Raw genomic sequence first — 25843 nt, 5'->3', positions numbered from 1 at the left:
GTTGGTACTCAAAACAGTCAAAAGTTTGCAGTACATCCATATTGCTTGACTACGATGACGTAATAGATATGTAATGAGATACAGTAAAGCTTATTAGCTTCAATTCAAGAGAGTGTGTTACAACCTTTATTGCAAATGTTGATCTGAAATGGTGAAAGTAGGTGTTTGCCAAGGTTGCCCGATTTATGTACACACACAGTAATCATTTTATGGCTTGCATCACATCGCCGTAGCGCAATAGGTATACAAGCTATACGGAAGTTGAAGCTAAGTTAGCTTATCATGCTAGCAGAGTCTGAATGAAACAGAAGTATTATTGTACTTCCAAACTGACAAACATTGGCGTCGGGGTTATTACCAGCAGCTGTTTTTCGTTGCGTACTTTTGAGAGGCGTCGCGCCGCAAACGACCTTGACAGCGGGACTTTCTTTGTGACTGTTTTAGCGCTTTATGTGTAATGAAACGTCCACGTGGACTAAAGGCGTGATTAGCATATATATTGTATTGACACAGTCCGCCTCTATCTTCATTGCACTCTTTCATTCCCCCTCCTTCTCTTTCAAGTTGGCCTCTTCCTCATTTTTATCTGCACCGCGTGCGGCCACCGCATTGCCGCCATTATTTACAACCGGCGAGAAGAAGGAATTACCGGGAAAACACGGCTTCAGCTCATTTTCTTTCCACTTTCACGCCTCGTTGGACCACGCCGACGTTAGCGCTAGCAACAGGACGGAGGTCAAAGGTGGCACGCCGCCGGCTGGGATGAGCACTTTTTGATGATGTCATATGCTGACTTCACTGTCTTGATGTTTGTTGTTGTTTTCATTCCAACTCCAAAAAATGATGTCACTCCAGACTGGCCTCGCGGTGGCTCAGGACGCTCTGATTGGTTCGTTTTTAACAATACAAATATTCAAATTTGTCCTCCCGGTTGGACGCAACAGCAACAGTATGTGTCTGTCCTCTTGCCAGCCCTTCTCTTTTTCCCACACACACACATAGCATAGCACATAGCACACATTTTTTTTTAATGGTTTTATTTTATTTGAACATGCATCAGATTATAATTGAGTGCATTTATTTTTATTAAATTTTTTTAATAAAAAAAAATTTTTTAATTTTTTTTAATGGTTTTATTTTATTTGAACATGCATCAGATTGCAATTGAGTGCATTTATTTTATTCAAATTTTTAAATTTAATTAAAAAATATTTAAAAAATTTTTTTTAATGGTTTTATTTTATTTGAACATGCATCAGATTATAATTGAGTGCATTTATTTTTATTCAATATTTTTAATTAAAAAAAATTAAAAAATGTTTTCTTTAATGGTTTTATTTTATTTGAACATGCATCAGATTGCAATTGAGTGCATTTATTTTATTCAATTTTTTAAATTTAATTAAAAAAAATATATATATATTTTTTTTTATGGTTTTATTTTATTTGAACATGCATCAGATTCCAATTGAGTGCATCCCATAATCAGTTCCCAGTTCCACATGTCCAAAAGGAGTAGGAAGAAGCAAAGCTTATTAAATCCTACCCCTCCATCTGGTACTTTTACAATCACTAACTGTTACATTTGTTCACTTCCTGCTTTCATAATACAGTTTAAGGTTTTTTTTTAAATAATGTATGAGCATCCAATGACATAATGTGTACCATAGTAACTGTCAATATAGTGATATATAAAACACATTATGACTCTTTTGGAATTTTTTTGTCATAAATGTTGCGTCATATCTATAATTTAACATTATTATTATTTAACCGCAGAACATGAAGCTATTGACTTATGGCTGTTGGTTTCAGGGTTTGCTGGGCTCCATGTAAGCTCCAAGTGTGTTCACAAGCTGTAGCAACAAGCTACAAATTGATCTGTGGCGGTCAGCACTGAACAGTAGAACAAAAAGTAAATATTAAAAATGTAAACGTGAATTCCTCCGCTATTTTATTTCATTCTCACAGCAACAGTAAAATTGAGTTAAGTCGGTTTCCCCCCCCCCCCCCCCCCCTCTGTTGTGCCTCAATGCTCCTCCTCCCCTTCTCCCTCTGCCGCCCCCCAACCCCCGCCTCGCCCCCACCCCTCAGAGCGCCACAAATCAGATATGACAGGAAATATTGTCCTTGTAATGGAGACTCAGGGCACTCTGCTTCAATGTGTGTCGCTAAATAGGCCTCACACACACACACACACACACGCACACGCACACACACACACACACACACACTGTGACGGTCATCTTAGCTTGTTGCCTGTGCACAAAGCTTTTATATGCTTACCTCCTAATTGGACGCCACTTGATTAAAAAAGTACGTCATGGCGTCATGCTGGGTTTGGATCAACTACACAACCTTTGTGTGTGTGTGTGTGTGTGTGTGTGTGGACACAATGTGACACACCCGAAGGAGGTGTTGCTGGTTTATTTATTACGAGTCTGTGCATCGGGTGTGTTTGTGTGAGACTGCGACAAAAGCAGATTGACCTCCAGTTTTTATTTTGAAACTCATTTGCATCTTGAAGACTTCCTGTGTGCGCCAAACTTGATGTCAGCGTTCATTCGTCCCTCTCGTCAACAAGTCGTCCGTTGTGAGGAAGTGGGCAGGCGCCGATCCTCGTCCAATCAGACCAGACGACAAAGGCTTCTGATTGGCCGAGGTGTGAAGGGCACGGCGACCGCGTGCACTGACGCCTTGCTGAATTATTAACGAGCGCCATGACTCCATCCATCATGTTTAGGGCGCTCCACGCCACAACAGCGAGAGCGTGGCGTCACGTCAAACAAATACCTCACATATGAACTATGGGTTATTATTATTATTATTATTATTATTATTATTATTACTATTATTATTATTATTATTATTATTATTATTATTATTATTATTATTATTATTATTATTATTATTATTATTATTATTATTATTATTATCATTATTATTATTGTTATATGATCCACCCCATTATTGACCAAAATATCAATGATTTATGCTGTCAAAACACCAACTTATCCCTATACATATGAACATATGAACATATGAAAGCATGAACATATGAAAGTATGAACATGTGAACATAGGAAATTATGAACATATCAACATATGAAAGTATGAGGCTGAAAGGAGACCACCATCGAAGCAGACTAACTAAACTGTATTTCATAGTTTCATAATTTATGAATTTTCTGAAGTTGTATGACATCCCGGCTGCACGGTGGACGAGTGGTTAGCATGTAGGCCTCACAACTAGGAGTTTGCGTGTTCTCCCCGTGCATGCGTGGGTTTTCTCCGGGTACTCCAATTTCCTCCCACATTCCAAAAACATGCTAGGTTAATTAATTGATTAATTAATTAATTAATTGGTGACTCCAAATTGTCCATAGGTATGAATGTGAGTGTGAATGGTTGTTTGTCTATACGTGCCCTGTGATTGGCTGGCCACCAGTCCAGGGTGTACCCCGCCTCCCAGCCCCAAGGCAGCTGGGATAGGCTCCAGCACCCCCTGTGACCTTTGTGAGGATAAGCCCATCAGCAGTGTAGTGCATCAACGGTGACGTTCCTGTCCTGTGAGCCGAGTTCTGGTCAGTTTTTGGTGTTGAAGAAAGTAGTCCCGGTTAAGTAAAGCGTTTTGCTTCTCCAAACAATATGCGTTCAAATGTGTAATATACGTTGCGTCATAAATGAGAGTCAGGCCTCACTATTATATATCCAAACATATATATACGTATATATGTATATACTATATACACATGCACATACTGTGTGTACAGTACATATTATGACAGACCACTTCATTAAGTAGGATAACATGACTTTTGATTGACACAGTTAGAGCGGTACAACTATAACCGATGGTCTCATTTCTCAGTCATTTTCTGTTGGTTTGTGTTTGATTCCTGCTCCTCCTGCAGGACTAACCTTTTGTGCAGACACGAGGAGCGTTTGATTTATTTTATCTGCTAACCGACATGCACACTCACGGTGCACTTCAAGCGCGTGGCAGGATGCCTCCAACATCAAAGGCGTCTCCAGCGCTTTAAACGGCGGGACCCCGCCAACGCCATTTAAGGCACCCCCCCCCCCACACACACACACTGAAGGAGAGACAACACATTTTCAGCACCACTTGATGGACTCCATTGTTGATCAGCCATTGTTTGCAGCTTTTAATGACTCCATCGCTCTTTGATCATGTGACGTCATTATGGCGTCATGTGACTGTGATGAGACCGACTATTGGTCCATTTTGTGTCTGTGCACAGGTTGTGTGTGTATGATAGATGTGCTTCTACCTGTAAATGTCAGTCAGTAGAAATCTAAGAAATCTGCAGCCATTTTTTTTTAAATCCTCCAAAAAGCTGCTGTAGATTGGATGACAGGAAGTGATGTGCTTTACAAAATAAAAGCGCCTGGCCTGGCTCCTTGAGGCAAACAGAAGAAATAGCAGCTCAGTGACTTTTCACAATTTTTCACATGCCCGTTTGTCCAACGTACGCGTGTTTATAAGTCGAGAGAGGAAGTGATTGTCGGCCTTCATCACATTTAGCGGCGCTCCGTAATGGACCTGCATCCGTTTGGAATGACACAGGCCATTACAGCCTCCGTGCACGCTCCCGTGCAGGGGATTTATTCTGGGTCTTTACTAGAAAGTGTGTCGGTCGTGTTTACACCGAAGAACACAACATCACTGTCCTTACTAAAGTCAACTATTTGTGTCTCAGAGGGACACATTAGTTTTTACTTACTTTGTAATCGTGTGTGTGTGTGTGTGTGTGTGTGTGTGTGTTATATTGTCCACTTTGGACAGTGTCTTCTTCACTGTCTGCAATTTAACTCCACCAACACCCATCATCCCGCCTCCCACGATGGCCATTTTAGTGTGATGGATGGACTGTGTGTGTGTGTCTGTCTTGTGCTATGTGTTGATGCGTACCGTCTACTGTTTGGGCTGTGTGTGTGTTGGTACAATTTCCAAAACATTAGCAAGGCATCCATTAGTTGCACGAGGTGAGGGGAGGAGATAAAGAGATAGAATATAAGATAAAAGATCAACTTCAGTGATTGGAGGTGCGACGCTATGCTGTTATCACGACTTTGTTTTGGGTACAGGAGGAGAAGAAAATACAAAGAACAAAATTATCTAACAGCTTTAATTACCGTATTTTCTGGACTATAAGTCGCACTGGGGTATGAATCACACAAGGCCAAAAATGCATAATTAGGTAGAAAAAAAACATACATAAGTCGCACTACAGTATAAGACGCACAAGGCCAAAAATGCATAATTAGGTAGAAAAAAAACATACATAAGTTGCACTAGAGTATAAGACGTACAAGGCCAAAAATGCATAATTAGGTAGAAAAAACATACATAAGTCGCACAAGGCCAAAAATGCATAATTAGGTAGAAAAAAAAACATACATAAGTCGCACTGGAGTATAAATCACACAAGGCCAAAAATGCATAATTAGGTAGAAAAAAACATACATAAGTCGCACTAGAGTATAAGACGCACAAGGCCAAAAATGCATAATTAGGTAGAAAAAAACATACATAAGTCGCACTAGAGTATAAGACGCACAAGGCCAAAAATGCATATTTAGGTAGAAAAAACATACATAAGTCGCACAATGCCAAAAATGCATAATTAGGTAGAAAAAAAACATACATAAGTCGCACTACAGTATAAGACGCACAAGGCCAAAAATGCATAATTAGGTAGAAAAAAAACATACATAAGTCGCACTAGAGTATAAGACGTACAAGGCCAAAAATGCATAATTAGGTAGAAAAAACATACATAAGTCGCACTAGAGTATAAGACGCACAAGGCCACAAATGCATAATTAGGTAGAAAAAACATACATAAGTCGCACTAGAGTATAAGACGCACAAGGCCAAAAATGCATAATTAGGTAGAAAAAACATACATAAGTCGCACAAGGCCAAAAATGCATAATTAGGTAGAAAAAACATACATAAGTCGCACAATGCCAAAAATGCATAATTAGGTAGAAAAAAACATACATAAGTCGCACTACAGTATAAGACGCACAAGGCCAAAAATGCATAATTAGGTAGAAAAAAAACATACATAAGTCGCACTAGAGTATAAGACGTACAAGGCCAAAAATGCATAATTAGGTAGAAAAAACATACATAAGTCGCACTAGAGTATAAGACGCACAAGGCCAAAAATGCATAATTAGGTAGAAAAAACATACATAAGTCGCACAAGGCCAAAAATGCATAATTAGGTAGAAAAAACATACATAAGTCGCACTAGAGTATAAGACGCACAAGGCCAAAAATGCATAATTAGGTAGAAAAAACATACATAAGTCGCACTAGAGTATAAGACGCACAAGGCCAAAAATGCATAATTAGGTAGAAAAAACATACATAAGTCGCACAAGGCCAAAAATGCATAATTAGGTAGAAAAAACATACATAAGTCGCACAAGGCCAAAAATGCATAATTAGGTAGAAAAAAACATACATAAGTCGCACTGGAGTATAAGTCGCACAAGGCCAAAAATGCATAATTAGGTAGAAAAAACATACATAAGTCGCACTAGAGTATAAGGCGCACAAGGCCAAAAATGCATAATTAGGTAGAAAAAAAACATACATAAGTCGCACTAGAGTATAAGACGCACAAGGCCAAAAATGCATAATTGGGTAGAAAAAACATACATAAGTCGCACAAGGCCAAAAATGCATAATTAGGTAGAAAAAAAACATACATAAGTCGCACTAGAGTATAAATCACACAAGGCCAAAAATGCATAATTAGGTAGAAAAAAACTCATGTGATTCTGTGCACCCAATCAGGATATCACCCCTTGATCACATGACACACACAGTAACCAATAAATAGCCAACAGGAAGCCACTCACCAAAGACGCACGGGGAAACACTAGCTGCACAGGTAGGCTTTCAAATGTATTTGTATTTTATGCCATCTGAATGCTGAGCCAATGAAGTATTGATTGGTAACTGGCTTGGTTACGACCCGCGAGGCGGCTAATGTGGTATCACTGCTAGCATGCGACAATAAACCCAAAGGGTCGCCTTTGATTGCATCTTTGGATAATAATCTGGCTTTTCATGCCAAATTGCTATCTAAACAACAACAATGGCTGTCAATCATTCAGTGTGAATAGTGGCCATCACTGCCAGCACAACATATCATACTCATCACAACACAATCGACGTATGTTATTATTGTTATTGATGTGAATATGTCTCCCTTCATGGCTGTGTTGATAGTTGTCTAAACGTGGCTCGCTGTCACTCATCTGTCCGTTACAGGAAGTACATCATTCTACCACTAGTATGGGATAATAGTACGAGGTCTCACGGCAGGGATAAATAATCCGGTATTGTATTTTGCAACGTCAGGGTCACACCCCGATACTGGTGGCCAATCTTTTCTGCACGTGTGATATCACAGTCATCATAACACAATATCAGTCAACGTTGTTATTGTTGTGGATATGTCACTTTCTTGGCTTTGCTGTGTTCTGTTGTGACATCACGGCCAAGATGGCAGCGGTTCATAACTTTATTTCACTTGTATTTTAGAGTTTTTACATTTTATACATTTTTCTATGACGGCAGTGAAAAAATGGTTTATTAAGTGAGTACATTCATTTATTTTTTTTATGGGTTTTGGTGTCATGGGTACTTCAAGGACTGCTTGGAAGATATAACTAAGATGGAAAAGTTAAGATATCAATTTCATTGGTGTTGACTGACAAGTCATTCACAGGAGGCCCCGCCCACATGAATAAAGACGCAAACAGGACACTCAAATAAAATGTATAATTTCATAATTGCTTGCTTGTCTAATTAATCTTTAAGGTCCAACCACCACTACCTGTGATCACACACACACACACACACACACACACACACACACAGAGTGTTGGTGTCCACCCGGCTGTGGTTCTTCATGTCCTCATGTGTTCTGTTCTGTGTGTTCCACAGTGACCCCTACTGGGAGCGGCCAGCCAATGCGGGCAGCTGCGCGGCCGCCCGACCCAAGACGCTTCACCTGGCCGGCCAGCAGCATACCTCGTCGCCATGGTAATGTTGTAGCAGCACCTAGCTTCTGTTTCCTTATTGTAGCGTTGCAGGAGGACCCGCTACGACTAACGTTGGCGTGGATTGTCTCATTTTGTGGAATCTTCAAGCTCACGGTTCACACATCACATGATCAAAGAGTCCTCTGACACCTGATTTGTTTTCATATTTTAAGGTTTGCGTCTGAAACCATGAACACCACCTTGTGTGTGTGTGTGTGTGTGTGTGTGTGTGTATAAACAACTTGTGTGTTTCCTCTTCAGTTCATCACCTTCTCCTTTCCGTCGTCTTCCTCCCTGTAGATGTCTTTGTGACTGAGAAGAAGGGATTTTGACTATGACAATGTGTGTGTGTGTGTGTGTGTGTGTGTGTGTGTTATTGTATCAGACAACAGAGGGAGGATTTGTGTCGAATCAGGCAGTTGAAAGAAGAAGAAGACTCTTATTAGCTCATTAGAGAACAAGCTTAGCATCCGCTGCGCCAGACGCACACGCGTGCACACAGGTACTTCTTTTGTTTGATGGCGGCGGCGTGTTGCACTCATGTGGGTTTTTTTTTTTTTTTTTGGTCACATGAGGCAAGTGTTGGCTGACTTCCTGTCTTTGATGGCACACCTTCTAACCTACTTCCTCCCCTGGTGTCTCCCACTTTCCTCCCCATTCCTCTCCCTCTCAGCATCAGCATCTTGCTATGTTTGTATTTTCTATATTTCATCTTTGGCCCTGTTCTTTGTCTGGCAGGAAACGTGTTAATAATGGATTGAATAGACTTAGAGGTGTGTGTGTGTGTGTGTGTGTGTGTGTGTGTGTACGCACGAAGCTGAACCCGTTTGAAGCGTCGACGTGTTGCTTGTCGTCCAGAAGCAGTGAAGTATTGATCTCAGCGCTCGTTTGTCTGATTTGCCTCTGAACTCACCAGTCGGAATGTTTGATGAAATGGTTTGAATTCATCTTCATCGTTTTGCAGGTGAAGCTCCTTCAAAGAGCTTCAGCCTCTTTAAGTTGGCCTACATTACCCACAATCCTCCAGAGGAGCCTTCAGCCTCCTTTTCAGCATCAGGCAGTTCTTCTCAGCAAATGTGGGAAATGTAAATCGTCAAAGTCTGTCCGGTGTACAGACAATGTTTTAAATCACTTTTAGAGTAGTTTTAAGTGTAAAAAGAAGTGGAGCAGTGTTACTAGCGTCAAAGAGGCCTCATATGGTGATGCTGGTTTTCAAACATAAAATGTGAAGCCAAATTTGGGCTTTCTAAAAGCACTTGAAAAATATCTAGTTGTGGGGAATCCATGTTGTTTGTGATGTAAACAAAGGGCGCGTGTGTGATGTCAAAACGTACGTCGTTGCAGGTGGTGATGCTCTGGTTATTGGCGTCCATACCCAATTACATCATTGGATTGTTCTCCAAATCCATGCCAAATTGGGGAAAAAGAACTTTGTTTGATGAGATACCCGCCTTAGTCAGCCATAAAAATGGACCTATATTCTTGTTTTAGGCATAACAAGATATTCACATACAGTAAAGTCTCGTTATATCGATATCGGTTATAACGAATTACTACTTATTACGATACTATTTTCATTTCCCGGCAAATTTCTAGTCTTTTATGATATAATTAGTGCCGTTAGTACGATACCCGGTTATTATGATAATCCGGTTACTACGATGCCCTTTTCATCTCCCGCCAGCCAATTTGGTCTGCTTATATCGATACAAAAGCAGCTTAAATCAATCTTTGCTTAAGGATTTCAATACCAGCCGAAACTTCACATCACACGACTTTCCCACGACACTGAAGGCAACATCGTTATATCAATGTTATTGACAACAATAGAACAATGTCGAGTGCATTATTGCCCACTTTTAATGCAGTTCGGCTCAGGATCGGATATATGGATAGTCCGGTTATATCGGTATTTTTTCCAACTCCCGAGAATATCGATATAACGAGACTTTACTGCACATCATCTGGAGAACAGTGATCAATACCGTTGCCTTTTTTCTAACCTGCGGACCGAACCACTAGGTTCATATTCATGTGGTCCATCTCAGGCCTAAGCAATCACTCTATTAATTGATAATAATTTTTGTGAGCCACCAGTGATATCAAGCGGTAGAAAATGAATGAATGAAAATAATGTTTATTTGCAGCCCTGTTTTGGACAATATTTTTATTGCAAAGGTTGAGTTGACATGACAGCACATTGACAGGAAGTCAAATATCTGCCAAGCCAACAGGTGGCGCTGTAACTTTAAGAGTCTTTCAACGTTCAAAGAAAGTGACTTCCTGAAAAGACAGAGTGTAAAGAGTGTAATCTCACCTGCGTGTCGTTTACTTGAAGAAGTTTTCTGTGGACGGCGAAGGCGGCTTCATGAGAGGCAAACACTTTGTCAATTAGTGCAGGTTGGTTTCAAAGAAGAAGAAGAGATGTTGTGTTCATGTTGTGATAGCAGAAAGCCTCCAGCTGGCCTCTCATGTGACGCTCATTGATTGATTTACTTTACTGCTGTTTGCAGGGAGGAAGATGAAAGCTAAATCAACCTCAGCAGGTGTGTGGGGGGGGGGGGGCAAAAACTACACAACCATTAGCGTTAGCTCCTGCAGCTAGCTCACCTGAGGACTTTAAACATCTTTGATTTCTCTTTGATTTGCACGCAGTTTACTTTTACTTTTTAATTGGATCCAGCTCGCTTCGTGCACAGCAGCAGCGTTTCCTTTGAGGCTTGTTTTCTTGGCGGTAAATGAAACAGGAAGTCAACACGTCACGTGATGAAGACGCTGTTTGCAGTTGAGGGCACCACTCACTACGACTGGGGCTGGGAATCTAAGGTATCTCTGAATACCATACCATTCACGATGCTTTTTTTTTTTTACTGTGCAGCCTTTGGTCCTGGGACAAAAATACCAATATCACTACTTTACTATATTTCATTTTTACCAAAGATAATTAATAAGTGGTCGCTGTTTCGTGGTTGTCTATAGCATTGTCATTCATTCATTTTCTACCGCTTATCCTCACGAGGGTCATGGGGGTGCTGGAGCCTATCCCAGCTGTCTTCGTGGGGCGAGAGGCGGGGGTACACCCTGGACTGGTGGCCAGCCAATCCCAGGGCACATATAGACAAACAACCATTCACACTCACATTCATACCTATGGACAATTTGGAGTGGCTAATTAACCTAGCATGTTTTTGGAATGTGGGAGGAAACCGGAGTACCCGGAGAAAACCCACGCATGCACGGGGAGAACATGCAAACTCCACACAGAGATGGCTGAGGGTGGAATTGAACTCGGGGCTCCTAGCACGCTAACCACTCGCCCACCGTGCAGCCAGAATTTTACATTCATTCATTCATTTTCTACCGCTTATCCTCACAAGGGTCAAGGAGGGTGCTGGAGCCTATCCCAGCTGTCTTCAGGCGATGCGATGCTGTCCTTCTGATGACAATAAGATGTCAAAACAAAACATTTGATAGTTTCGATTTTTTAAAAAAAAAAAAAACAACACGAGACTTGAGAGGAGAAACGCTATTAGAGAAATAACTCTAAGACAAATACATGACTAATGTATTTCTTCAAAATGGAGTAATTGATTGGCTACTGTTATTCTTCCTGGAACGTCTGACCGGAAAACAAACTTGCACACTTTGGACACGTCATTAGCTTCAAAGAGAACCGAGACAGCGAGAACGTCCATCAGTTGAGTGAAAACTTCCACCGAGGTACAAACAAAGTAATATATGTGACACGAGTACGCACGCCAACGTTTGATTGACAGCCGCTATGCTCACCACCATCATGGTGCTCGTGTCGTGAACATTCAACTGTGAAAGTCTCTGAAATGATGGTCCTCACATCTCCACTAATACCTCCTCCTCCTCCTGCGGCTGGCCAGGATCGGCTCTGGTTCTGGTCCACTTGACGCATGGACAAGATTTAGCCGCCAATCCTCCTCAGATAACGGCAGAGCCGGCGAGAGGGGGTGGCTGGGAGGGGGGCGGGACTGAGCCCACATAATTGTGAAGAAGTTCATGTGGGAATAATAGCTGGAAGGAGTTCAAACTGAAAGAACAAAGAACCTGAAGTACCAAAGTCGTTAAGAACGTTTAAGCAGGATTGGACCAGGTTGACAAAGAGAGGTCAAAGGTCATTGTGCTGACGCAGGCGTTCTCTCAGCTTGTGTGCCTGTGATTGGCCGGCCACCAGTCCAGGGTGTATCTCGCCTCTCGCCCAAAGACAGCTGGGATAGGCTCCAGCACCCCCATGACAGTATCACTCGGATACTGTGAACATCCAGCAGCAACACAACATTTTGGCATGACTACTATTTTGATGAAAAATATACTGAACCAGGGCTGCACAGTGGACGGGTGGTTAGCACACAGGCTTCACAGCGAGGAGACCCGAGTTCAATTCCACCCTGGGCCATCTCTGTGTGGAGTTTGCATGTTCTCCCCGTGCATGCGTGGCTTTTCTCCGGGTACTCCGGTTTCCTCCCACATTCCAAAAACATGCTAGGTTAATTAGCCACTCCAAATTGTCCATAGGTATGAATGTGAGTGTGAATGGTTGTTTGTCTATATGTGCCCTGGGATTGGCTGGCTGGCGACCAGTCCAGGGTGGACTCCGCCTCTCGCCCAAAGACAGCTGGGATAGGCTCCAGCACCCCCGTGACCATTGTGAGGATAAGCGGTAGAAAATGAATGAATGAATGTGGACTTGATGACTTGGAGGTCACATGATTCGGACTCTGTCCCAAGATGACTTTGTCTACACACACACACACACACACACACACACACACCTGTAGCTCCCACACCTGTCTTGTCTGGCTTCACGGCGGCCTTCACGTGCCGCATGCTGCTGTCAGGCGGCGTGGGAATTCCCAGTGGAGCTTCATGATCACAGATGCTCCGCTGATAGGATGTCCACATGGTGAGCACACACGCACACACGTGCACGTTGTTTGACCGCCACCTTGTCATTCAAGGACGAGCGTGCACGGAGCGCTCCATCTGGCTTCGGGACTGTGTTGTGTGCCGTGCCGGGCCGGGCCGTGTCGTGCCGGGTGGGTCCACTGTGGATGAAGAAATAACATTTCATCACTTTTACATTCCACACACTTGCATGCTTGGTTGTGGCCTTCGCCGCTTCCCGCCGTCACGTGTGTGTTGTGTTGTGTTTTGTGTTATGGTTCCTGACAACACAAACGCACAATGAGAGCGAGACCGCAGGCCATGTTGAGAATGAGCACGGCGTGAACGCCATCAATTATTCATCGTTTTTGTCTGCGCGTAAACAAGATGTCTGACACACATATCCGCCCCCCCCCCACACACGAGCAACGAGCACACAACCTGTTGATCGCTTCCACACCAGGAAGGACGGATAAGATAATATGACATCACCGCGCAACATTTTAGCTGCTAAAGCTATCTATTTAGCCTTTAGCATGTTTAGCCTTTTAGCCTTCAGCATTTGGTTTAGCTAACGTTAGCTGCTAAAGCTTGTTTCTGTTTAGCCTTTAGCATGTTTAGCCTTTTAGCCTTCAGCATTTGGTTTAGCTAACGTTAGCTGCTAAAGCTTGTTTCTATTTAGCCTTTAGCATGTTTAGCCTTTTAGCCTTCAGCATTTGGTTTAGCTAACGTTAGCCGCTAAAGCTTGTTTCTATTTAGCCTTTAGCATGTTTAGCCTTTTAGCCTTCAGCATTTGGTTTAGCTAATGTTAGCTGCTAAAGCTTGTTTCTATTTAGCCTTTAGCATGTTTAGCCTTCTAGCCTTCAGCATTTGGTTTAGCTAACGTTAGCTGCTAAAGCTTGTTTCTATTTAGCCTTTAGCACGTTTAGCCTTTTAGCCTTCATCATTTGGTTTAGCTAATGTTAGCCACTAAAGCTTGTTTCTATTTAGCCTTTAGCATGTTTAGCCTGCAGCATTTGGTTTAGCTAACGTTAGCTGCTAAAGCTTGTTTTTGTTTAGCCTTTTAGCCTTCAGCATTTGGTTTAGCTAACGTTAGCTGCTGAAGCTTGTTTCTGTTTAGCCTTTTAGCCTTCAGCATTTGGTTTAGCTAACGTTAGCTGCTAAAGCTTGTTTCTATTTAGCCTTTAGTATGTTTAGCCTTCTAGCCTTCAGCATTTGGTTTAGCTAACGTTAGCTGCTAAAGCTATCTATTTAGCCTTTAGCATGTTTAGCCTTTTAGCCTTCAGCATTTGGTTTAGCTAACATTAGCTGCTAAAGCTTGTTTCTATTTAGCCTTTAGCATGTTTAGCCTTCTAGCCTTCAGCATTTGGTTTAGCTAACGTTAGCCGCTAAAGCTTGTTTCTATTTAGCCTTTAGCACGTTTAGCCTTTTAGCCTTCATCATTTGGTTTAGCTAATGTTAGCCACTAAAGCTTGTTTCTATTTAGCCTTTAGCATGTTTAGCCTGCAGCATTTGGTTTAGCTAACGTTAGCTGCTAAAGCTTGTTTTTGTTTAGCCTTTTAGCCTTCAGCATTTGGTTTAGCTAACGTTAGCTGCTGAAGCTTGTTTCTGTTTAGCCTTTTAGCCTTCAGCATTTGGTTTAGCTAACGTTAGCTGCTAAAGCTTGTTTCTATTTAGCCTTTAGTATGTTTAGCCTTCTAGCCTTCAGCATTTGGTTTAGCTAACGTTAGCTGCTAAAGCTATCTATTTAGCCTTTAGCATGTTTAGCCTTTTAGCCTTCAGCATTTGGTTTAGCTAACATTAGCTGCTAAAGCTTGTTTCTATTTAGCCTTTAGCATGTTTAGCCTTCTAGCCTTCAGCATTTGGTTTAGCTAACGTTAGCCGCTAAAGCTTGTTTCTATTTAGCCTTTAGCATGTTTAGCCTTTTAGCCTTCAGCATTTGGTTTAGCTAATGTTAGCCACTAAAGCTTGTTTCTATTTAGCCTTTAGCATGTTTAGCCTGCAGCATTTGGTTTAGCTAACGTTAGCTGCTAAAGCTTGTTTCTGTTTAGCCTTTTAGCCTTCAGCATTTGGTTTAGCTAACGTTAGCTGCTAAAGCTTGTTTCTGTTTAGCCTTTTAGCCTTCAGCATTTGGTTTAGCTAACGTTAGCTGCTAAAGCTTGTTTCTATTTAGCCTTTAGCATGTTTAGCCTTTTAGCCTTCAGCATTTGGTTTAGCTAACGTTAGCTGCTAAAGCTTGTTTCTATTTAGCCTTTAGCATGTTTAGCCTTTTAGCCTTCAGCATTTGGTTTAGCTAATGTTAGCTGCTAAAGCTTGTTTCTATTTAGCCTTTAGCACGTTTAGCCTTTTAGCCTTCAGCATTTGGTTTAGCTAACGTTAGCTGCTAAAGCTTGTTTCTATTTAGCCTTTAGCGCTTTTAGCCTTCAGCATTTGGTTTAGCTAACATTAGTTGCTAAAGCTTGTTTCTATTTAGCCTTTAGCGCATTTAGCCTTTTAGCCTTCAGCATTTGGTTTAGCTAACGTTAGCTGCTAAAGCTTGTTTCTATTTAGCCTTTAGCATGTTTAGCCTTTTAGCCTTCAGCATTTGGTTTAGCTAACGTTAGCTGCTAAAGCTTGTTTCTATTTAGCCTTTAGCACGTTTAGCCTTTTAGCCTTCAGCATTTGGTTTAGCTAACGTTAGCTGCTAAAGCTTGTTTCTATTTAGCCTTTAGTATGTTTAGCCTTTTAGCCTTCAGCATTTGGTTTAGCTAACGTTAGCTGCTAAAGCTTGTTTCTATTTAGCCTTTAGCATGTTTAGCCTTTTAGCCTTCAGCATTTGGTTTAGCTAACATTAGCTGCTAAAGCTTGTTTCTATTTAGCCTTTAGCATGTTTAGCCTTTTAGCCTTCAGCATTTGGTTTAGCTAACATTAGCTGCTAAAGCTTGTTTCTGTTTAGCCTTTTAGCCTTCAGCATTTGGTTTAGCTAACGTTAGCTGCTAAAGCTTGTTTCTATTTAGCCTTTAGCACGTTTAGCCTTTTAGCCTTCAGCATTTGGTTTAGCTAACGTTAGCTGCTAAAGCTTGTTTCTATTTAGCCTTTAGCACGTTTAGCCTTTTAGCCTTCAGCATTTGGTTTAGCTAACGTTAGCTGCTAAAGCTTGTTTCTATTTAGCCTTTAGCACGTTTAGCCTTTTAGCCTTCAGCATTTGGTTTAGCTAACGTTAGCTGCTAAAGCTTGTTTCTATTTAGCCTTTAGCACGTTTAGCCTTTTAGCCTTCAGCATTTGGTTTAGCTAACGTTAGCGGCTCAAACTTGTTTCTCCTCGGCTTTGATGACTTTGCACCTAATTTACCTTTTCATTTAGCTGATTGAATGATTGATGAGGTTCTTTCTCCGATGTTAAGAAACACTCCTGGTGTTGTTGTGTTGTGTTGTGTTGTGTTGTGTTGTGTTGTGTTGTGTTTTCCGTGTGTGTAATCAGATGCAGGCAGGTGAGATCCAGCAGGTGTGTGTTTCTGTTTTTGGCTTGTGGTTTCATTCTGGGAAGAAGCTGCTTGTCAGTGGGATTCCAGTGTATTTTGGCTTCTTTGCTGTGTGTGTGTGTGTGTGTCTGTGTGGGTGTGTGGGTGTGTGTGTGTGTGTGTGCTCAGTGTGTTGTAGGCCAAAGGTGTGTTGTTGTAACTCAGTTGCCAAGCTAATTAGTGCCGTAGAGCTTGGAGGCCTGCAGAGAGATTACACCACACTGTGTGTGTGTGTGTGTGTGTGTGTGTGTGTGCGTGTGTGTGTGCGTGTGCGTATATGTGTGTGTGTATTGTGCCAAAACATCTCTTTGCTTCTCATTCTCGCAGCTTTTGTACACCTTAGAATGCCTGATGTCTTTTTACCATATAGACACACTCTTGTTTAGTGTGCAGCCACACACACACACCTACACACACACACACCTACACACACACACACACACACATATACACACATGCTGACTACTAAGCCATGTAGCATGTTAGCACACAAGAGGCTTACGTTGGCACGAAGGAAACATGTGGACGAGAAGGTAAGTGAGGAGGGGAAGAGGAGGTGATGAAGGTGAGGAAAGGAGGCCACCAAGGATGAGGAGGAAGGTGTTGTCTTTGATTGAAGGTTAAAGGAGGACAAGATGGAGATGATGGAGATGCAGGAGGAGAATGAAGGTGTGTGTGTGTGTGTGTGGTCCGGCAGCTTCTTAACAAGGGACTCCTGCTAATTTGGTAGCTAATACCGAGCTGTTCCACTCCAGTGAACCTGGAGGGGGGGGGGGGGGGGGTGAGGGGGGGGGGGGGGGGAGAGGGGGATAAGGCCAGATGAGGAGAAAGGAATAAAAGAGGAGTAAAGATGCAGACAGGAAGAAGAAGACGAGTCGGGCTGAACAATGGAGGGTGAGGAGGTGAAGGTAACTCAACCTTGTGTTCAGCTGTCACCTTCTTCCTTCCTCTTCTTGGCTTGCTTCCTTCTTTCATCATCTTCATCATGTGACTGCTTGGTGACCTTTACCCTCAAAAACAACAACAGGAAGACAAGGACCAATCAGAGAGTTCCGTACAGTATGTGCACGCCCATCATGCACCTGTCTTGGTGTTATATCAGGGAAAGAGACTCTAACAAATGGAGTACTTCATCAGTGCACTTCAATAAGTATACTGTGTACATTTACTGTGTACTTAGTGTGAATGGACGCTGCCCCAAATCTACTGCTGTTTTGAGTGCGTGAGGATTTTGCATGAGATGCTATAAAGCAGGAGTCTCAAACACGCGGCACGCGGGCCAAATGTGGCCCGCAGGACACTAGTTTGAGGCCCCCGCCTTGATATGAAAGTTTAATGTTAGTTTGATATGGATGCTGTATGGTATCATGTACCCAGAAAAAAATTATTACGTTTGATGAATGTTCATGTTAAAGGTTAAATAACTGTTATCCTCCCTATCCGTGTGGAAGTGGTAAGTTTTTGGTTAACTTGGAGGCTACCGTTTAGTTTGCGAGTTGATTTTCTTTATTCTTGATTTGTTTATTTTTCATCTTATTTTGTGCAGAAAAATAAAAAGTAAGATATTTGAGAACAGTGGAATGTTTTATCAGAGCTTTTATTGTAGAAAATCGGAACCAAAGCACTGAAAAAGTTTGTATATTTTTCTGTTTTTAATAAATGCGTTTTTTATTTTTTTGGAAAACCTGATGCGGCCCAGCCTCACCCAGACCCTAGCTCCAGTGGCCCCCAAGTAAATTGAGTTTGAGACCCCTGCTATAAAGGAAGCTAAGGCGTTGCAGGCCTCGGTGAAGGATGCAAATGAGACATTGCATCATCATCATCATCATCATCCTCATGCACCAATTGCGACACCCTCACTCAAAACTTTATGATATCTTTTTTTAAAGATGGCGTGCACCCTCTCTGTGTCTCTTTTGTCCCTATGAAGACATCAGTCACGTGACTAGGCTTTGTAATAATTGTTGTTGCATTAATCTCGGGTAATGAATAGCCTCCAGATTGACATTATTAGCCGCTAATGCTGATGAATGTTCATATTAGCGCGTGTGGCCATGCAAACGTGGACTAATTGCTGCATGGTCGTCGTTCCCGAGGAGATAACTGCTCTTACGGAGTGACGAGACAAAGCGCCCTCCAGCAACAAACAGCACACAGTAAATGATGGCACTTCCAAATATCAATTAATGTTGCACTAATTAGTAAGTTTACTCTCTTGGGAAAAGCACGAATGATTTAATAGCCGCCAGCTAACTTTTTTTTTTTTGATTTCTCAGTGTTGCTACAGCCGTTGTTGTTGACGTTGTTTGGTACACTAAGCATGGCCCGTATATGCCCTGTTTGAATCCGGTACCATGAATCTTTCCAAATGATTTTGGTACATGAAAGCGCTAGCCGGCAATAGCATTTGTGATATTATTTTTTAATATAACATCTTCCCGGAAGGAAAACAAGACAGGCTAATTCATTTGACGGTACATTCAAGCACATAACGACGAGTCAGTTAATGAATGCAATTGCTCCTCTTGCAAGCTGATGGATGAGCGGTGGCATCGACCGTCAACGGGTAGAACTAGGGCAGCGGAGCCAACTTCTCCTGGCTGGAGAGCTCCCTCTGGGACAGGAACAACGAGGAGGAAGTATGTCGCTTACCAGCGACAGTGCAGTGCGAGTCCTTGATTAAAATGTCAGCGCTGGTTTCTGATTCTTTCGTACAATGTTTTTTTTAAAAAAAAGCTTGTTAGAGCGATCAGAGATTGCGATTTTTTTTTATTTTTTTCTGCTGCACAGCAAGGTGAAGAAGATGATGCAGATGGGAAACAAAAAAAACAAAAAAACTATGCAAAACTGAAAGAAACTTCAATTCCACGAATGGTGGGCAAAACCGTTCATTTCGGTGAACGGATCATTCCGGTTCAGTTAGTAAAAAGATCCGTTCATTTTGTTCATTTGAGTCACTTCAGTCATTTTGGTCAATTGGTCGTTAGCCCGTGATTTCCTCCTGTGCAAAAACCCTTTCAGCCATGTTGAGTCAGTCCGTTCATTCATGTTCACGTTCGTTCCGACTCAACAGCGCAACAACACGTGATGACGTACCTTGAAATCTGAAGTATTATGACAGCACTCCGGATCTGAACATCTCAGCTCCGCGTTCCGGTGTTACCATCCCCCCCGTCTGGCGTTGTGACCGCTGCACTCATCACCCCCCCACCCGTCCAACACTGTGATCGAGCTATAAAATTATACTCAGAATAACAAAAAATGGTTTTTAATGGTTTTTACTATCTTGAGGTGCATTAAAAACATTCCTAAAAACAGTGCTGTGTCCGTCATGAATGAACGACTGACGAGTGTCGGTCAATTAGTGGTGTGTCCGTCATGAACAAACGGGTCAAAAAACTTGTCAGAAAGACCGAGAGATTGGCCGGGTCAGCTAACCCCACCCACCCACAGAGCAAGGCGCGACGATAGGATAAGACAGGCAGGTAGCCCCGCCCCGCAAAAGGAACGGTGAACTGACTCTCCAGCCAATCAAAAATAAGCATTTGCAACTGAACAGACTGAACAGGTTTTTTAAGGGCGGTGACCTCGTTCATTCAGTTCACAAAAAAAACTAGTTCTTTTGACCCGTTGACCCGGATTGACGTCAGTTGTACGCCAGCTGATTTTAGCCTGCACAAGTTCCCTGTGGAAGCGCAGAACTGGGGAAGTTTAATACGCCCAACCTCATTGCGAATATGACGTGGCATCACACAGGAAACGCCTGTGACAAAAAGTAATTAGCTATTAGAGAAAAGAGCGAGCCCCTGTCAGTGGTGAGTAATGGCAGCTTTAAATGTTTTACTGAGCACTTCCAGTCTCGCTATATTATCTGCCACCATGTTGCCACCAATTCTCCACATGCATAAAGAAGGAAATGGGTGAGTTTTTGTCCAAAAAACCTGCAAAAAAAATCCATAAATGTATGTATGATTTGTGCTTTTCAACCCAAAAAATGTTTGATTCATGTTGATATCGGAAAATTGTTATTGTTATATCGGTATACCTTGTAATACGGCTATAAATAAGGAATCCTGACTTCACTTCCAAAATTCACTTGTCACGGTTGGGACTGGACCCAATTAGCCGTGATAAACGAGGGAGTCATGTAACAATGTCATGTATTATTAGGTAATATTTACCCAGCATTAGTTTGAATGTATTTTCATTTCAAGACAAAACTTTCCAATCGAACACAACATTCATTCATTCATTCATTCATTTTCTTATTCTCACAAGGGTTGCGGGGGGTGCGGGAGCCTATCATGTTTTTGGAATGTGGGAGGAAACCGGAGTACCCGGAGAAAAGCCACGCATGCACGAGGGTGGAATTGAACTCGGGTCTCCTAGCTGTGAAGCCTGTGTGCTAACCACCCGGCTGCTGTGCAGACCTGGTTCAGTATATTTTTCATCAAAATAGTAGTCATGCCAAAATGTTGTGTTGCTGCTGGATGTTCACAGTATCCGAGTGATACTGTCATGGGGGTGCTGGAGTCTATCCCAGCTGTCTTCTTGGGGCGAGAGGCGGGGTACACCCTGGACTGGTGGCCAGCCAATCCCAGGGCACATATAGACAAACAACCATTCACACTCACATTCATACCTATGGACAATTTGGAGTGGCTAATTAACCTAGCATGTTTTTGGAATGTGGGAGGAAACCGGAGTACCCGGAGAAAAGCCACACAAACACAACATATTGAAAGATTTTCTTCCATAAGTGTTTGGAAGTTGCGTTCAGGGACTGAGTGACAGTGTTGTACAAAGCAGTTGTTGATGCAGAGATATAGAAAGACTTTCATCGTTGTTGTGATTCTTTGGCAGAAATAGGAGCTAATTAACCACTCAGGACTCATGAGGTCCTCTTTAGGACAGCATGTGAAGCTCAACGCCACGCAAGCATGCTGTCATCAGCTTCCTGCTTGGATCCCACGTCCGACAGCGTCTATCCGTCCTGGGCCTTTTACAGTACTTGCTATTGGAGCGGGTACAACCAGGTACTATTTGTAGTACCTCCACGGTGACGTTAATCCCTCCACGTTGTTCCTAGGTTGAGCGGAGGAAGAATATCAAAGTGAAAATGTTTGGACTCTCCCGACCTAGAATGTCTTTAGTTCTACCTGTGGGTGTGGCCTCCATGGAGGGGTGGGGCTTAGCTGGTCTGGACTGTAAATCTACCCGACAACAGTGAGTTCTGTCACATGACGCATGGCCAGTTTGACCTCCAATTGACATCAAGTTAAACCACAACCCCCCCACTGACCTTCCCAGCATGCTTTGTGTCCACACACACACACACACACACACACAATAAAACACACATCTTCCTTTCCTCTGACAAGCTCTTTAAAAAACCATCGACCCACCTCACTGAACTTTACGACACACACACACATACACACACACGCACACACGCAGACGAGCTCTTTAAAACGCCATCAAGTCACCCGGCCGAACTTTACGACGTGGTTTCATCTCGTGTTTTTAACACACACACACACACACACACACACACACACACACACACACACACACACGCTGATCAGGACAAGTGTTGCATTACCGACTCAGCCGCCACATGATAAATATGTCGACTTGAGTCAAGGTCACACACACCTCCTCACGCATGCACACACACACACACACACACACACACACACACTTGTCGTTAGTCAACTTGATGTTTCTCAAGTTGATGTGACAAAAAAAACACAACAGTGAATCAACTTTTGCTTAGGAGTTAAAAGGGAAACCTTATTACCGTAATGCCTCAACTTAAGACTCATCAGCTTTGGTCAAAATGGCAAATTATGATGAAGATGCAAGAAAAGTCAGTCATGATCTTCTAGAACATCTTCCGCCATTTTGGTTTGTCTTTGACATGTTCTAATGAGGGCTGCACGGCGGCATCACAACTATCACAACAACGATGAAAGTCTGCTTTGTACAACACTTTCACTCAGTCCCTGAACGCAACTTCCAAACACTTATGGAAGAAGATCTTTCAATATGTTGTGTTTGACCCGGGTTCAATTTGGAGTTTGCATGCGTGGCTTTTCTCCGGGTACTCCGGTTTCCTCCCACATTCCAAAAACATGCTAGGTTAATTAGCCACTCCAAATTGTCCATAGGTATGAATGTGAGTGTGAATGGTTGTTTGTCTATATGTGCCCTGGGATTGGCTGGCCACCAGTCCAGGGTGGACCCCGCCTCTTGCCCCAAGACAGCTGGGATAGGCTCCAGCACCCCCACGACGGTATCACTCGGATACTGTGAACATCCAGCAGCAACACAACATTTTGGCATGACTACTATTTTGATGAAAAATATACTGAACCAGGGCTGCACAGTGGACGGGTGGTTAGCACACAGGCTTCACAGCTAGGAGACCCGAGTTCAATTCCACCCTCTGCCATCTCTGTGTGGAGTTTGCATGTTCTCCCCGTGCATGCGTGGGTTTTCTCCGGGTACTCCGGTTTCCTCCCACATTCCAAAAACATGCTAGGTTAATTAGCCACTCCAAATTGTCCATAGGTATGAATGTGAGTGTGAATGGTTGTTTGTCTATATGTGCCCTGTGATTGGCTGGCCACCAGTCCAGGGTGTACAAGACAGCTGGGATAGGCTCCAGCACCCCCGCGACCCTGGTGAGGATAAGCGGTAGAAAATGAATGAATGAATGTTCTAATGAGTGAATGAAGCAGTCCTGATGTTTTTTGTGTTTTTCCCCTCAACCTTCTTGTGTTCTTGTGCTCATGTTGGCCACGTTTCCTATTTGTGGAATACGCCATGAGGCAATGAAATATGAACTCCTGATGTGCACGGTGGAAGGACGTAGATGGAAACACAAGAAGATGTACCTTTCATTAGGAATTCATCATCATCTTCATCATCATCACCCTCAATCCATCATCAATAAATGATCAGCATGTCTTGCTCATACACGCAGCAACCTTCTGTCTTTCATCAACACTTCATGAATCATCTGTGCTTAAACGCACGTGTGGCCAACAGGAAGTCCGCTGAGCTTTTTGGCTGCCGATTTACAACTGAGTTAATTTGTAGCGGCATTGGAGGATGAGGAGGATGAAGGTTAGCAGAAGAAAGGATGGCCATCAGTGCTGTTGTTGAAGGATGAGAACAAACAAAGGTGATGGTGTGCACTTGAGGGCAAGGTAGGAAGGAAGGAAGGAAGGAAGGATGTAAGGATGCGATCACATGGAGACTTTCAAGGTCGTTTCAATTTTGAGCATCGTTTGCTACCAGCATGACGCCGCAGTCTGACGTTGCAACCTCGCCGCCATCCTCGCTGACGTCCTGCTTTGTCATCCGTTCAGGCTGCAGGCGCTGAGGAAGGAGAAGTCGCGGGACGCTGCCAGGTCGCGGAGGGGGAAGGAGAACTTTGAGTTTTACGAGCTGGCCAAGATGCTGCCGTTGCCGGGCGCCATCACCAGTCAGCTGGACAAGGCGTCCATCATCCGCCTCACCATCAGCTACCTGAAGATGAGGGACTTTGCCAACCAGGGAGACCCGCCCTGGAACCTGCGCATGGAAGGCCCGCCCCCCAACACCTCCGTCAAAGGTAGGACGACCTTCAAGGGGCGAGGGGGTTCACACAAACGCACGCAGGCTGTTAGATAGCTAAACTGGGATTCTCAACTGGTGGGTCTGGAGCAGTTTTCGGGTCTGACAAGCAAAATTATGAAATGATGGCTGCACGGCGGACGAGTGGTTAGCACGCAGACCTCACAACTAGGAGACCTGAGTCAACCGCCGTGCAGCCCCCATTACAAACATTCTCTTTAAATATAAGACATTTAAGAAATTTGAGTGTATCAATTTCTGCAATTTGGGTCCCTGCTTGCCACGGGGGGGTCATAGTGGGTCCCGCAGCCAAACCAGTTGAGAACCACTCAGCTAAACTGTTTCCCAGTCAAGCAACTTTAGTTTTGATGAATTTGTTGTGGAAGCAACAAGAGGATTTTTTTTTACTCTGCATGCATCTAACGTGTGTGTTTCTGTGTATGTGTGTGTATGCGCGAGTGTGTGCTGGCATCTCCAAAGGAGGTGTGTGTGTGTGTGTGTGTGTGTGTGCGTGCACATACGGCCACCTCGCCACAGCAGCAGATGGCGTCATTGTTGTCAGCACTTTGAAGAGCCACATGCATTTTAATGGAAGTAACGTCAACAGTAAACACCAAAGTACTGTGTGAGGTGGTGTGTGTATTTTTTGCTCTTTCTGGGGATGTGAGACTTCATCACAACAGGAAAGACACAAGCCCCGCCTCCATTTTTTTAACTCTTCCCTACACGTGCACAAAATGCACAAAAGAAAAATGTCCCCTCCACACCAGTAGGGGGCAGCATAGTAAAAGGAAGTATGCTAACCATCTTGGCTGCGGTCAAAAGTTACTATTTGGACCAAATGACATCTATCACCAGTCAGGTGTTGCCTTCAGGTACCTGGCGACTTTCGTGTTTCAATTAGTGAACTTGCGTACTCACAACTCGTCTTTGAAGTACGGCACAATGCAGTACACAATGCAGTACACTATCGGTACGTGGTTTTTGCATTCAGTATGGTCAAAATGGTGAGTATACGGCGATGGACTCTTGCCAACCTCAACTGTCGCCATCTTGGCTGCGTAACGGAAGAGAAGGGGCGTTTTCCGGACTATAAGTCACACTTTTTTTCATAGGTTGGCTGTTCTTGCGACTTATACTCCAGTGCGACTTATGTATGTTTTTTTCTACCTAATTATTAATTTTTGCCTTGTGCGACTTATACTCCAGTGCGACTTATGTCTGGTTTTTTTCCACCTAATTATGCATTTTTGGCCTTGTGCGACTTATGTATGTTTTTTTCTACCTAATTATGCATTTTTGGCCTTGTGCGTCTTATACTCTAGTGCGACTTATGTGTGTTTTTTTTTTACCTAGCTATGCATTTTTGGCCTTGTGCGACTTATGTATGTTTTTTCTACCTAATTATACATTTTTGGCCTTGCGCGTCTTATACTCTAGTGCGACTTATGTATGTTTTTTCCTACCTAGCTATGCATTTTTGGCCTTGTGCGACTTATGTATGTTTTTTTTACCTAATTATGCATTTTTGGCCTTGCGCGTCTTATACTCTAGTGCGACTTATGTATGTTTCTTTCTACCTAATTATGCATTTCTGGCCTTGTGTGACTTATACTCCAGTGTGACTTATGTATGTTTCTTTCTACCTAATTATGCATTTTTGGCCTTGTGCAACTTATACTCCAGAGCGATTTACAGTCCAGAAAATACAGT

General features: G+C 42.9%; 1 protein-coding gene across 3 annotated transcripts in view; it reads left to right on the top strand.

The window, feature by feature from the left end:
• npas3 (neuronal PAS domain protein 3) overlaps positions 1-25843 on the top strand; it is a 139080-nt gene that overhangs the window by 37550 nt on the left and 75687 nt on the right. For 2 of the 3 annotated variants that reach the window (XM_058090365.2, XM_058090367.2), the window contains exons 2-3: positions 7997-8095; positions 23884-24128. In XM_058090365.2, coding sequence (XP_057946348.2) covers positions 7997-8095; positions 23884-24128 — 344 coding nt within the window. Of the gene's footprint in view, positions 1-7996; positions 8096-20191; positions 20323-23883; positions 24129-25843 lie in introns of those variants that run through there. The other variant, XM_058090368.2, reaches the window with a different exon arrangement.

Source organism: Doryrhamphus excisus, linkage group LG14 (assembly GCF_037039965.1).
Source record: "Doryrhamphus excisus strain RoL-2023G ecotype Guam linkage group LG14, RoL_Dexc_Guam_v1.1, whole genome shotgun sequence".
Taxonomy (NCBI): Eukaryota; Metazoa; Chordata; class Actinopteri; order Syngnathiformes; family Syngnathidae; genus Doryrhamphus; species Doryrhamphus excisus.
This window is presented reverse-complemented; position numbering and strand designations above follow the sequence as displayed.